Source organism: Bombus terrestris, chromosome 10, assembly GCF_910591885.1.
Source record: "Bombus terrestris chromosome 10, iyBomTerr1.2, whole genome shotgun sequence".
Lineage (NCBI taxonomy): Eukaryota > Metazoa > Arthropoda > Insecta > Hymenoptera > Apidae > Bombus > Bombus terrestris.
In genome coordinates, this window is record NC_063278.1 from 8,712,024 (window position 1) to 8,726,540 (window position 14,517).

Here is a 14,517-nt window from a genome sequence, read left to right on the forward strand (position 1 = left end):
GGCAGCATTGATTTGTTAATATTGGCTATTCTGCTAGTTTATAAATTCAAAATTCAAAAGATGGTTACAAAAATAGTTAAGATATTATATTTTAACTAAAATATTAATAAATCAATCAGTTTTAAACCCAAAGTTTGTTGTTAATGTATGAACAATCGGTGTTAGTATTGAAACATTAAGCATAATATAATTTTTAAAGTTTATGCCATTTTTATATTGTTATTACGAAAAAATTCGTTACAAAGGATCTAAACTGTGACGAACTGGTGAATATCCTCCCAAATAGTTCATGTGAACTGTCAAAGAACAGAATTTGAGGAGGTTAATTGAGAGGAAAGCAAATCTTATCGTACTGATGGTGTTTAGTTAAAGAAATTCCACCATCATGTCACATAATACTTTAAAATCTATGGGACATGGATTTTGTGATGCCATTTTTTCAAGTTCGCCTATTAATTTCAATAAGGAGAATATAAACTCTTTAAATGAGAAGTGAGGTTTTTTTATGTTAGTAAATTAGAAAAAAAATTAAAACCTATTATATATTAAATTTTTTTATTATTTTGTAGGGAAGGAACATGCTCTGATATACTTGATACACCTCAAAGAGGAGTCCAAAATGTTACTGAAAATAAATGTTTAAAACTTGAAAAGCGTAAAATATTACTTGACAATGATACTGAAAATTTGAAATCAACAAATATACCTTATACTATAAATCTGTCTCACTCAAAATCTATAAATACATTTCAAAGAAAACAAGTTTTATTTCCTGAATATGCAACATCTGATTCAAAGTATAAAACTTCTACGAAAACAGTGTCTACAGGTTCACTGAATGAAAAGACTTCAACCATGCATTCTTGTACTCCCAAACAATATAAAATTCATACTACTACAAGCAATTCAAAAATAAATATCTTGCCTTCAAATAAAACACCTGTAAAACGTTATTTTAGTGACAACATTTTATCACAAGCTACTCCTGACTGTTTTAATGTTGTTCAAGTTGAAACACCATGTGGTAAATCAAACGATATTGGTATTGAAGATCAAACTGTATGTGAAGGAGAAAATAGTAATCTGACTGTAGGTATACGTGTTAGACCTTTGAATACAAAGTAAGTTATTAAATTCTTATACCAAGAGCTTTTCTTTAGGTAATACTACGGTTTAATATTTTTTTCTATTCTTTATTATTTCAGAGAACTAAATGATTCAAAAATTACATCAGTCGTACAAGTAAATGGTCAAAATATTATTGTTACTTGTGAATCTGTTCAACATACTTTCACATATGACCATTGCTTTATATCACAAATAGATGCATCAGAACCTAGTTATTCTAATCAGGAAATTGTATTTAAAAATATGGTTTTACCACTAGTACAAAATGCTTTTGAAGGGTATAATGTTTGTTTATTTGCTTATGGACAAACAGGGTCTGGTAAAAGTTATAGCATGATGGGTCAAGAATCTGCACAAAATAATACAATATCACACGATGAAGCAATTGGTATTATTCCAAGATTTTGTCAAGAAATATTTACGACGGTATCCGTAAATATGAATACTAAAACTACAGTAGAGATTAGTTATTTTGAAATTTATAATGAAAAAATACACGATCTTTTAACAAATGTTAACAGTGGAGTAAAAAGGGCTCCTCTTAAAGTAAGAGAACATCCTGTATTTGGACCATATATTGTTGATTTAAGTCAACATTGTGTGCAAAATTACAAAGATTTGCAGGTATGTTTATAATATAAGTTGTAACTGCATCTATTGTAAGATTATTTATTGATTATTAAATTGTTATAAATATATTTCTCTTAGACTTGGCTCAAGGTAGGCAATTCACAACGAGCTACAGCAGCAACTGGAATGAATGAAAAGAGTTCACGATCTCATAGTATATTTAGTATCATATTAACACAAACCCAAAAAAATAATCAATTAAGTAATGAATCTGCGGATGCTAGTCGACGTAGTAAAATTAATTTAGTAGATTTAGCGGGTAGTGAAAGACTGAGTCAAACTTGTGCAAGCGGTGACAGATTGAAGGTATGTCATATTACATTTAATTACTTGATTATAGTCTGGCAATTTTATTCATATAATAATAAAATTAATTGTACTCCAAAGGAAGGAGTGTCTATTAATAAATCATTGCTTACATTGGGAAAAGTAATCGCATCCTTGGCTGAAAACACAAGTAATCGTAAACGAGGTTTTGTTCCATATCGTGAATCTGTTCTTACATGGCTGCTAAAGGTAAGTGTTATTAAGTCACTGACACAAGATTTGACATAAGTAAATAATTTTTTTTTTATTGAATCTTCAATGACAAAGTTCTTTGTTGTAACAGTCATTAAAACTGTTATGGCTTTTATGGCTTTAATGATTAATGAATCATTACTTATGTATATGATTTCTTTTCTTATACAATATACAGAAAACTTAAGATAGGTTTACTTTATTTTTGAAGATGTATTTTTTTATATAACTTTATGTACATATTCAGTCTTATAAATTATTCAATTCTTCATTGAATATCTAGTTAATTTACTTTTTTTAAATATTAAAGCATTTCTAGAATAGTATAAATATATGTCAATTTATAGTTTAATGCAGTTCATATTAATTGTAAATGCAATTATTGGTTATGCTAGATTTTAGAAAAAAAAAAGACAGATAATATTATCAGTTGCTTCATAACCTTGTGTTACTCATGTACAGAATAACACATTATAAAAAATTGTTAGGATATACATATATTATGTACTTGATTGATGATTTTTTGCAATATTTGCATAAAATGTTTCAATATATGTATCATTTAAAATAATACCTAAACTACTAATTTCATGAATATGTAGAAAATGTTCTTTTTAATATTATTTAAAAAAATCAATAAATTATGCATTATATCAAATAACAGAAGAGATATAAAATAACATAAATTATTCATTATACAGGTTTTGAACATATAAAATTGTTACAAATACAAATATAAACTTAAAATTTTTCGTTCTATGAAAAAAGTATTGAAAGATAAATAACATTTCAAATCATCACATCATAATATAATACACGTATCATAGAAGTTTGGTACAGTAATTCTGCATTCCTTATATACGAGGTACGTCTGTTTCGGTATCAATTTCTGGAAACCATATTAAAATGCTGAAACATGAATAAGTAAACATTCTATTTCTATTTGACGTTTTTTGTTATGTTATTCATTTTTATACATCCGTTATTTTCTAAAACTTTCTTTGACGTTTTCTTATCAGTTTTCATGATCCCTTCTTTAGTGTCTGTGCAGTCATGTTCTTCTTCTTCTTCGTGAATTTGTTGGCAAGAATTCCTTCGCGACTTTTCTCGTATATAAGCTGCGAGACTTCTTCTCTTGTTCTCCCGGCACAAGTAACAATTTTCTTTCGAAAGTGCTTTTTGTTCATGGTGTTGTTGTGGCAATCGTTGAGAATGAACTTGTGTTGACTTACCTGAAAGATAATTTTCTTTTTCCATTGTATTCTATCTTTATCACTTTATTTTCTATTATTATTTCATTTTAAATTTCATTATTTCGGGAAAAATAAAATATTTGTTAAATACGCAACATCTTTTTTTATTTGAAACTAAGGTTTCTTTTGTCAACTTTTTGTCAACTTCTATAATCAATGGCCTTTTCACCTCAAAATATTTTTTTGTTGTTAATCCTGGCCAAGGTTCAACAATTTTTTGAAAGGTAGCTCCATGCGTTGTTGCACGTAGCCAATCTGCTGACCTAACTCGTGGTTCTTGAGTCATTCTCAACCCGAAAGATATGTTATAATTGTCTCCCGTGAATGAAGTAACGTGATGCGTTACACGTATCGCATGAAACTCATGTGTTCAAAGAAAACTATTATGACGAAAATTATGTTAGTAAAGTGTAACAGTGACGAAAAATAATTATTGAAGATAAAAGAACCGATAGATAAAAATTTGATAACCAAGATCGTAATATTTTGTACGGGCAATAAAAAAGATACCTTGATAAGATAAAAGTAATGCAGAATCATCATATATCTTCCTAGTCCTATTCGAATTCTATTATTGATTCTGATATTTTTTCATTGCATTGATAGATTTCTAGAAAAATTTATAGATTGAATTTATATCAAAATAGATGTCCTTTCCGGTAAGTTCATCATAGCATTTCGTAAATCAATTGCATAAAGTTTTCATCTAAAAATACGTGAATAATCGAGAGTTTTTCTACACACAACACGAAGCATTCCTGCACATACAAATGCAGAATCTGTTATTGCAAATAGAATAAAAGGATCGTTCATCTCTGTTTATTCTCGTTAATGTGTCATGCTGGTTTCGTAAGATATTTTTAGAACTATGTATCTTTTTACCTGCATGCATATATAAATATATATATATATTAGATTATTTTATTCAATAACAAGCCGTGGCAAAGTATAAGTAATCGCAAGTATGATAACTATAACACTATTATTATATCTATTACAATGGAATTGATCTAGCATATTATGTTACAACCTTCACCGTATTTGTTATCGTAACGATGTAAACATGTTTTTCGTGTTTACGATTTAACTTGTTTTGATGTTGCGTTCTTCTTTTGATTCTACACACATATATAATTTTCAGAAATATGTAATTTATATGCATTTCCAAAATTTCATTAAGAAGACAATTCATGCAATGAAATAGAATACGAAGCTTTTCCGATGATACTAATTCTTTTGTACTATTCTCACTATTTTACGTTGTGCGTAATATGAAGTTTTTCGAATTGCGATAATGATAGTTTCAAAGCCTAATATATGATAAATAATGCGGAGGACTGCCTTCAGGCAACCAATTCCTCACAATGATAACGCAAAGGGAGGGGCAACTACGTTGCGCAGAAATATCTAAGAGTTATCTTTCACGTATGCACCGGCATCGATTAAAAATATATAAATCATTTTTCTCAATTGAATCTTGAAATTCCTTATTATCATATTAATTAGAACACCGAATAATCATTTGATAGATGAATCGTAACGATTTTATGCAATCGATTATTTGTTATTATTGAATTGTTTAATTGATTTATGTTTTGATCATTTCTGTTGAAATCTTTATTTTACTCTAAGAAGGAAAATAAGCATTTGTTGAAACATATCATAGATCAGGATGATCCGGGATGTTTGATAGATGAATGCACGTACATTTTATGGATTAATAGTTCGAAATCGAGAGTTAATTTAAATATTTTCAAAATACTCATAGACTTTCATTAGTAAAGACAGGTTGTATTTTTGTCGCATATTTCAAAGTTTTTAAATACGGGAAGTAAGCAATAAAAACGTCAACGTATATAAACATTAATCATTGATGTAGTATGATATCATATGAATAAGGACATAAAGGGAAAGCTCCATGCACGAGATATCAGCAAATAATATTAATTTTTCGAGTTGGATTATTCAAATACTGAGAACCGTGGAAAACAATAATAGCAAATACTAATGATAGTATTTGATATGATGATCGCGTGAAATTAGAATAAATGAAATTATGTATAGTAAATAACGAAATGATATTTATCGTGATGTTAATTAATGAAAATTTAATTATAGTATCTGTCTAAAGAAATCCAGGAAGAACGATAACAAACTGATCATCATAGATCCTCAATATTATCTCTTCTTCCCTTATTTTCTCTTTAGTAAGAAAGTTGTCATATGTGAGTATATAAAAAGTGATTCATTTTCATATGATTGAGACGTACCACAATTAAAATAATCTTTATTCCACGGCTGCTCGTAGTCCCGATACTGAGGAGCTCTAAAAAAACCGTAGGTCAAGATTTCGGGAACATAGACTAAATCCATCGTTCTAACTCAAGGTGTCTTCGAGAATAATTAGATTCCGAATTTATTCTCTTCGTAGAAATTTCCGTGTATATCTTCCTTCCTTCTTGATACTTTCGACCAATTCTTGACGTATATCTTAATCCGCTCTTTTTTTCTATTCTTTCAGTTTATAATGAAATCCGCTGACATGAGTTTGCACTGATTTTCTAAAACGCAGCTAAAACTCGTTTTACCAGTAAAATTTGCTAGGTATCGTTGTTTCCGGTTTTCTTTCTTTCACTAGTTGAAAACAACTTATTGATAGACTATCGAATTCGTGTTATTACATATTACTCAAGAAGAAGAAAGAGAGGAAAAAGCTGCGACCGCTAAAAAACAAGACAACGTTGTGCTCGAATTGCTGTGGTGTTTTACTTTGAACTAAAGAAGTACTGACGCTGAGCATGCAATGTTTATGAGTCGGTTATTCCCTCTCCATCGGATCTTGTTTCTCCTGTCCTCTCCTCTCCGTTGTTACCGCGCGCCCTTCAACTCAGCGCTTTGCCCCTCCTTTTCCTCCAATCACCTTTGCGAATTTCTTGTGGATTTTACAATTGTTGAACGCATTTCCCGCGCTTATTCATCTATGACATTGTCTCACGAATTTCTTAATCTGATTTTGTACAACTTTAACACGGTCTATTTCTTGTGGTGGTCAAGGTATTGCATGGCCGTTAAATAAGTTTCTCTCTAGTTTCAATTCTCTACGCCGTTTTTTTATCGTCCATTATATATGTACATATACTTGGCTTTTAGGATTTTATAAGAGATAAGAAACAACGTTGCAATTGTATTTTTGAAGGCTATTATTAGGAATCGTCATTAATACTTCAATAATACCTCACGCTTACCATATACTTGTCGAGAATTGTATAACGATAATATTAGCTAATGTTTATTTTGTGCCTCACCATAAAACGCAGTACGTCGTAAATGCTTACTAATCTCCAGAATCTTGTTGAAAGCGTAAAGAACTGTTTTTCCGATAATTATTATCCTGTATTATAAGCATATCTTTCATGTTATAAATGCAAGTTCGTATAATAATACAATTTGCTCGTTTATTATCAAGCATTTAGCGATTAAAAAAGGGGGGATATTGAAGTATATTTTACGTAAAATTTTATTTTATAGTGAAAACAAGATTATTTAAATAGTTATCACCTATGAAAACATTGATGTTTTCAAAGTAGCAAATATGATCCAATAATTGTTGGATAGAATGTGTTTTATAGCGAGATTTATTATGTAATTAAGTGAAACGAATATATACATTGGTAATATGTAGGTATTATTTCTCTACCAAACAATCGTATATTGTGAGTTATTTTTCAAATAATAGCAACTATGAACAGAAATAAAGTCTCATTTGCTGATAACATTGAATAAGGTGCAATAAAAAGTTTTTGCTATATCAAACCTTCAAGAAAGATACGCAGTTAGAAGATATTAATTTTTTTGTTATCTTAAGAATAAAATGAAATGAATAACGTAAAAAAAGGATTGTGACATATAGATATTTTATGTATAGATACATTTGTTTTACCATAATTATAAACTGATAATTATATTTTGATCGTATTTTGATTAGAGACTTTTGTTCAAATGTAGTTCAAGTGGGATTCAAGTGCTTAAATTGATAATGATGGCGTATGAAAAATAGTACTCTAACAAATTCTTTAAATTATTCGGTTTTGTCCAACATCGTTGATTAATTAACGATGCATGTTGCTGCAATAAGTTTTATCGACAATGAATAAAGCCTTGAAATAAAATCTAAAAATTAAATAATTAAATAGATAATAATAGATAGATAATAATTAAATAGATGTCATTAAATATAAAAAATGTTAAATATAAAATGTTAAATATAAAAAATGATAAAGGTGTATAAAAGTTTTTTCACTGTTGAATCATTGAATGATGACTTAGGACACCCTTGTGTATACGTACCATTGAGGAATTTGATGTTCTATCTGATGTCTTATCGTTTATTAATTATATCAGGATAACATTGAGAAACATAAACGTCAAGGTGTGATCGATAACAGTGTAAGTATTACTTAGGAAAGATTAAATCGCAATCTGTCTACCGAGCGTGTGTTGTCTTATCATGCAGAATACTGATAATGATTATTTATGCGCAAAAGAATCGAGATTAAGTTAGATGAAACGAGTGAAACACGACGTGCAAAGCTAACAATGTCACTTCTTTAGCTCTACAATTTAATTACGACGAATCAATACAACTGAGATTTTACACTCGTTTAATTAAGTCTTATGCAGTTCAATGACTTCATTTTGTTTTCTATATACATTCCAACTTGTCTTTTTCAGAGTTTCTGCGTTTCCTTATATTTATTAGAAACTGTTAAGTTTCCTTTTGTCAACATATTTTTTAAACTTCTATGCTTTTTTTAAACATAGGAAAGCCTCGGAGGAAATTCAAGAACAGCAATGCTTGCAACAGTATCACCAGCTAATATACACGTAGAAGAGACGCTTGCAACTCTCCGATATGCTTGTCAAGCTCGAGCCATTGTTAATCGTGTTCGAATCAATGAAGATCCACATGAGAAATTAATTCGGTAATATATTCTTTATGAATGGACAATTAATAATTCATTATTACATTCAATAAAATATAACAGATTTTCTCCCAATATAAATATAATAAATCGAAAGTTCGTGTATAAAAGAAGTCTTCCACTTCGGAACAGATAAACAAAAGAATATCATTAAATATTATCGATACAGTTTTTCCAGTTTGCAACAAGTCTAACCTAAAGCTTTTAATTTTAAATATAATTGTGATCTCTCTCTTAGGGAATTGAAAGCGGAAGTATTGCGATTGCGCGGTGTACGTGAAGGATACGAAAAGCAACTTGGTATTCTTCCACGTCGTCTTCTCGATTCTGTCCCACCGGTTAACCAAAATAACGATGAAATTAAGCAGAAACAACAAGAAATTGATAAATTAAGGCACCAGCTAAAGAAGACTGAAGAACAACTTGCGATTACTGAAATGTAAGTTAATATCAACGTAAGCTGTTATAGTTATTTTAGAGCATTAATTACAACAATTCGGAACAATCAAATTGTTTTAGTGAGTAATTATCTATAATCATTATTAATATAATGTATTTCCTATAATAAATGTTTCGTCACATTGCTCCGGAAACAGATCGGAGGATGTTTACCGATTGAAGATTTGAATATTTAGCTACATGTAATTGCAGGACTTGGCAAATGAAATTGCGGGATACCGAGGAAAAGAAAAATTCTGAAATAAAGTACTTACGTCGTTGTGGTATCGCTATTGAACTCGATTTTCGTGAGAAAGATAAGCAACCTTGTCTCATAAATCTCGCGGCCGATCCTATGTTATCTGGTACGCTCTTGTATCTCATTCCTCCAGGACTTGTTCGTATCGGAAAAAATTCAGGTTGTCAGAACTTTTCCGAACATTTGGATATCATGTTGGATGGACCACTGGTTAGGCCTTTACACTGGTTAGTTATTGGATTGGTTGGTTCGATGACTTGAAAGGATGCGGTTGTTGGTCTTGTTTCTGTTTTTCACTTTTGTTCCTCTTTTTCCCTCCTGTGCTCGTTTTTCAGCTTGACGCTTATGAATCATGTTGGAGGAAACTATTTTACTTTGGTTTTGCTTCCTTTTCCTATCTGCCTCTCAAGAGTGCATGTTTTTCACGGGTTTTCCTCACGATCTATTTAACGTCATACAAAATAATATTGTAATTAATCTGTTTGGTTAAAAAAATTTGCATGGCAGTATTTCATTATTTAGTTGTCACTGTATAGCATAATGATCCCGAAACGATTCCAAATATATTTTCATCGTGTTTATGAGCATGAAATGCTAATCATTTACGTTTGATGGAAAGATATGTCAAATATAATTGAAATTATTTATATATGCGCCAATTTTAATAAATTATTTTAGATAGATAATTTTAATGGTTATCGATTTTTTATGCGTTCAACAGTACTATTGAAAACAGTAATGGGAAACTTATATTATCATCAGAAATGGAAGGAGATACGTTCGTGAATGGACAGGTATAACATATTTTACGTTTATGATCTTATTCTATTTGTATCATTATTAAATTATTTATCATATCATAGGTGGTAACTGGCAAAGTTATTTTAAAACATGGTGATCGATTAGTAATTGGCGGCAATCATTATTTTAAAGTCTCAAGTCCTTATGATGAACATAGCAATATACAAATTTCAGCGCAGACTGTAGACTATGAATTTGCTCATCAAGAAATTCTAAAAGTGCAAGAAGAAAAGTACGAATTTTTAATAGCTCTTTTTATTCAATAAATGTGTGTGACTAAAAGGTATTTAACGTTATGTTACTTTTGATTCAATAGATTAAGGGCAGAGTTAGAAGAAAGTAAACAGAAAGCAATAAAAGAATTAGAAAATGCTAAACGAGAAGTTGAAATGCAATTGGGATCGCAAAAATTATCGTACGAACGTAAAATCGAAATTCTTGGTTCCACGGTTCAAGAGCAGAAACTCGCATTGGAACAAATTCATCAAAAGAAGAAAGAATTAGAATTGGAAAAAGAATTGCTTGAAAACGAAGTTGAGACAAATAATAGATTAAAACAAATACAAATAGATCAAAAAAAAGTTAGCGTCGCGCCATATAAATCTAATTTCTTACAAGAACTCGAAAGCATTTTAAATGAAAGGGCAGCAGATGCCGAATTCGCTCTCAAAATGAAAGCTAGCGCAGAAGCAATAAGTGACGGTGGTATTAGCTTACATGAAATGCAAATATTGGTAAAAGAAGCTACCGAACGGTGTAGAGAAGTTGGTCTTAATTATGTAAGTATTTATTGCATAGATAATAGTTAAAAAGATATATCTTTTCCTTAAGTTCATTCGTTACATTTTTAGGAGTTTGATCAACAACAAATAATTGTTAATAAGAGTCTGAAACTAGTAATTCGTATACGTAATAGAGATAGCATGAGAGAGACATTCTGGCAGCCAATGCGTTTTTTAGATTGGGTTCATCGTTTGCGAGACTATGATATAGAAGATTCAATACAGGAGCTGTGTACATCAGAAGAAACTTGGGAACCCTATGAAAATACAGAAACTTTTGAGGACTCCCTAAATAATAGCCGAATTTCAATAAACATAACACCAGTAAAAAAGCATTTAAACGAAAGTCTACAACAACTCTCATTCGATACGTCCATACTTGGGAGTACATTAATTAACCAAACGTTTGATGTTTCCAAAGATCAAGAAACCATAAATACGTGTCTTGTTCAAATGGAACTCGCTACAAGAACTTTACGTAAATTATGTAGTAGAAATGGTGGAATTCAGTCAGTTGCGGAATCACTTGATAATGTGCAAAGTATCATTTGTAGTTTACGTGAAATTTTAGAAATAGAAGATATAAATAAATATTCCAATGAAAATGTAACTCCTATGCAGAGTTTCAATAATAGTGTAATTGAAGATTCTGACACAAATTTGGCAGTTTCTAAAAATTACAATATAAGATCTGTTTCTCCGACAAAATCTACTTTACATAATAGTATTAACGGTTTTGATAAGAAAAGTGTTAGATTTAATGATAAATTACAACAAGAATTAACCTAATGAAAATTAACATCATTACATAATATTTAACTTAATTAAATAAGATAACTATTTATAGAGAGACTTAAAGCGTATATTAATAATATACTTTAAAGATGTTAATTAGAACAAAAAATATATTTAGCTACATTTATATGTAACTGTACCATTTTATTTCTTATTACTCATAAGGCGTTACGTAATATTTATATACATACATCTATACAAAATATTACAATATGAATATGTAATTATTAATTAAATTTTTATACGATCTGTAAAATTATAATAATATTAAACAAAATTTAAGCAAGCATTTTCTAGGTAAAGTATATTTTGTTAATATTAAGTTAGTGAAATATACCACATAAATTTGTTGTAAAGTTGAATTCCTAGATATGGTTAATCAAAATAATCTTCAATATCAATATCAGGATTTAGTAAATCTTCTCCATAAATACTTAAATCCAATTGATTAAGTATTAAGTTTTCGCACATTTCTTCTAAATCAGTGTCTCCAATTAATACTGCTCCTTGCATTTTACCATTTTCTAGGATAAGTTTTATGTATTCTGTTCCCTTGGTCATTCGTAACAATATCTCATAATTGTTATCCAACTTTTGTCCATTATACAAACCAAGTAAAACTACTTTGTAACCAAAAAACTTAGTTACGTGGGTGAAAAGTTCAAAACAGAAATCTTGCAAAAATTCTTCATTTTTTAATTTAGAAACCATTGATTTTGCCGCATACCGTCCCATTTGATGTGCTTGAGTCCACAGCCTCATTTGAAACCAATGTTTTGCTAATTCCCATCCTGCACTACACACATCTCCAGCGGCATATATATCCTGTTTTGAAGTTTCCAATTTCCAATCTACCAGCAGCCCCCCATCTTCACTTTTTTTTATATCCTCCAAACCTACTATATCAGAATTTGGTATTACACCTGTTGCTGATACAACAAAGTCACAGCCAATAACTTTTCCATTTGTTAATTCAACATATATGGACCATTCTTCCATGGGATCAACTTCCTTTTGTTCTGATTTATTAAGAATTTTAATGATCTCACATTCATATTCTATTTGTACTTTTGCAGATTTAAGGAAAGCACCTTTTACATCAAAATTATTATGCCAATCTGGACCTAGAGCTGGTCCACCTGTTACAACTGATGTATTAGTGACAGTGTATCTCATTCTTTTAGTAAATGAACTAGCATTAGTATTTGTATATGGATCAGTTTTGTATACCTTGTCCATAAAAAATTCTGCAGCCCCAGGATCAACAAATGTTGCAGAAATATGTTTATCTTTAATTACCCATATCATTTCAACACCATCTACTTCATTCACAAGTTCAGTAGCAATACCTCCATTTCCAACTATTACAATTCTTCTTGAATTTTTTATTTTTTGAGAAAATTGTAGAACTGATTCTGTATCTCTTATCCCTAGTATAAAATTATTATGTTCTTCTATCAGTTTTGGTCTAGCACCATTACAAAGACATAACATTTTATAGTTTATAATTCTTCCATTTCTAGTTTGCACTTGTTTATTTAAGCTATCTATTTGTATTACAAAATCATTAATAACTTTTAATGAATCATGTGCTTCCATCAAAACTGCTGTGTCCTTTTCTTCAATATCAAACTGCATTAATGTTTTACTAAGTGGAACTATATTTGTAACTGCTTTTATTAAGGGACTTGCTGTAATTAGGATGATTTTTTCCTCCGGAACAAGAAAGGCTATACTTTTAGCACAGGATACTCCTGCTATACCTCCACCTACTATTGCAAACGTACAATTTATTTCTTCTTTATCCATTTTACTTGTTTTATTTTTTAAATGCAAATTCTTATAATTACAAGTTAAAGATTAATACATTAATTTTTCCATTCTGAGTACTCATAATATCTAAAGGGAACATCATATGGAAGTAAACCATATTCTTTCGCTTTCATTATTGCTACACATAGATCTTTATAAGCCTTTTGACATAAACCAGTATAACTGTAAATAAAGCAAAATGAACAATATAATTATATAGATATTCTCTTGCTATACTTACTTCTAATTTAGAAGAAGTTAAACTTACTTGTAACTTAAAATTTCTCCACTATGTTCAGAAATAAATTGTTTTAACAAATCAATATTGCGGTAATCAAGAATTAGATATTCATCCCTACATATGGGACATGGGCTACCAGTAGAAATTACACCGCCTCTCTAAAAAATTTGTAGAATTATTTCAAGAAATAAAATAATAGAAGTTTTTTATTTATTTCTTAAAAATACATACAATGCAAGTCTTTCGTGTTTTTTGGGGAGGTATTTGAGCTTTGAAATTTCTTCTATAATATTTCCAAACAGGATACTCTCCGTAAGTTTTCTTATAAGCTAAACAAGAAATTATAAATGTGGTTAAAGTCATACTGAAACAAAACTAATGTTACGTAATTACGTACCACTACTTTTTAGATATTTCATGCTTATTTCTACAGGAATAACTTTAGTTCTATCTTTTGAAATAGGAACTGCTTCATCGTTAATATCATTATCATATTTTATAAATGTAGGATGTATGAATTTCACGGGTATAACCTAAAAAACCGTTTAAAACATTAAATGACCTTTAACAATGATTATCTCTTTGTGATCCTTACTTTAGGAGTAAAATTACTTCGTAAAAGAGATGCAGCAAATTGCAATTTATTCAATATTAATGGCATAATTTTTATTTTAAGCTAATTTTCCAATTATATTATAAAATATATCGCTGAACTATATGATATGGCGTATGATGCACTTTCGTATATACGACCGGAATTCTTCAACTTGAAAACACTCAAACACAAAACATAACAGTTACTTAAATACTTACAAATCTATTAAATTTATATTATAATAAATTTATATTACATATTCTTATCCTTCTTCATCTCAGT

The 14,517-nt window shown here is 29.6% G+C and overlaps 3 protein-coding genes and 1 long non-coding RNA gene across 5 annotated transcripts; 1 reads left to right on the top strand and 3 right to left on the bottom strand.

Annotated features, from left to right (window-relative positions):
• The first annotated feature begins 92 nt into the window (after positions 1–92).
• On the top strand, positions 93–11,767 carry LOC100649584 (kinesin-like protein KIF14). Of its 2 annotated transcripts, XM_003398169.4 has the most exons (12): positions 93–492; positions 570–1,121; positions 1,206–1,752; positions 1,837–2,064; positions 2,146–2,274; positions 8,352–8,512; positions 8,751–8,951; positions 9,164–9,436; positions 9,931–10,003; positions 10,073–10,242; positions 10,327–10,789; positions 10,862–11,766. In XM_003398169.4, the coding sequence occupies exons 1-12, from the start codon at positions 386–388 to the stop codon at positions 11,579–11,581; spliced, it is 3,624 nt and encodes a 1,207-aa protein (XP_003398217.2). In that variant the 5' UTR covers positions 93–385; the 3' UTR covers positions 11,582–11,766. The 2 variants fall into 2 exon arrangements, with proteins under 2 accessions (XP_003398217.2, XP_012167880.2); XM_012312490.3 differs by lacking the exon at positions 9,164–9,436 and having other exon boundaries at positions 10,862–11,767.
• Positions 3,383–5,794, bottom strand: LOC100650653. The gene is made up of 3 exons (XR_007225282.1): positions 4,561–5,794; positions 3,700–4,140; positions 3,383–3,509 (listed from the first exon to the last, which is right to left on the bottom strand). It is a non-coding gene; the product is annotated as an uncharacterized LOC100650653 (long non-coding RNA).
• Positions 8,498–13,396, bottom strand: LOC125384604 (pyridine nucleotide-disulfide oxidoreductase domain-containing protein 1). Its single transcript, XM_048409083.1, has 3 exons — positions 11,925–13,396; positions 9,226–9,651; positions 8,498–8,944 (listed from the first exon to the last, which is right to left on the bottom strand). The coding sequence occupies exon 1, from the start codon at positions 13,394–13,396 to the stop codon at positions 11,963–11,965; it is 1,434 nt and encodes a 477-aa protein (XP_048265040.1). The 3' UTR covers positions 8,498–8,944; positions 9,226–9,651; positions 11,925–11,962.
• On the bottom strand, positions 13,307–14,433 carry LOC100650163 (28S ribosomal protein S18b, mitochondrial). The gene is made up of 5 exons (XM_012312493.3): positions 14,236–14,433; positions 14,038–14,173; positions 13,872–13,969; positions 13,668–13,798; positions 13,307–13,582 (listed from the first exon to the last, which is right to left on the bottom strand). The coding sequence occupies exons 1-5, from the start codon at positions 14,299–14,301 to the stop codon at positions 13,456–13,458; spliced, it is 558 nt and encodes a 185-aa protein (XP_012167883.2). The 5' UTR covers positions 14,302–14,433; the 3' UTR covers positions 13,307–13,455.
• Between the last annotated feature and the right edge of the window lie 84 nt (positions 14,434–14,517).

Bases quoted from the DNA above. Each gene is read 5' to 3' on its own strand.
- LOC100649584 (XM_003398169.4), top strand. From the start codon at position 386: ATGTCACATAATACTTTAAAATCTATGGGACATGGATTTTGTGATGCC. The intron at 493-569 runs GTGAGGTTTTTT...ATTATTTTGTAG, and splicing joins ATAAACTCTTTAAATGAGAA to GGAAGGAACATGCTCTGATA. The intron at 1,122-1,205 runs GTAAGTTATTAA...TTATTATTTCAG, and splicing joins GTTAGACCTTTGAATACAAA to AGAACTAAATGATTCAAAAA.
- LOC125384604 (XM_048409083.1), bottom strand. From the start codon at position 13,396: ATGGATAAAGAAGAAATAAATTGTACGTTTGCAATAGTAGGTGGAGGT.
- LOC100650163 (XM_012312493.3), bottom strand. From the start codon at position 14,301: ATGCCATTAATATTGAATAAATTGCAATTTGCTGCATCTCTTTTACGA. The intron at 13,970-14,037 runs GTACGTAATTAC...TTTCTTGTTTAG, and splicing joins GAAATATCTAAAAAGTAGTG to CTTATAAGAAAACTTACGGA. The intron at 13,583-13,667 runs GTAAGTTTAACT...CTTTATTTACAG, and splicing joins GGAGAAATTTTAAGTTACAA to TTATACTGGTTTATGTCAAA.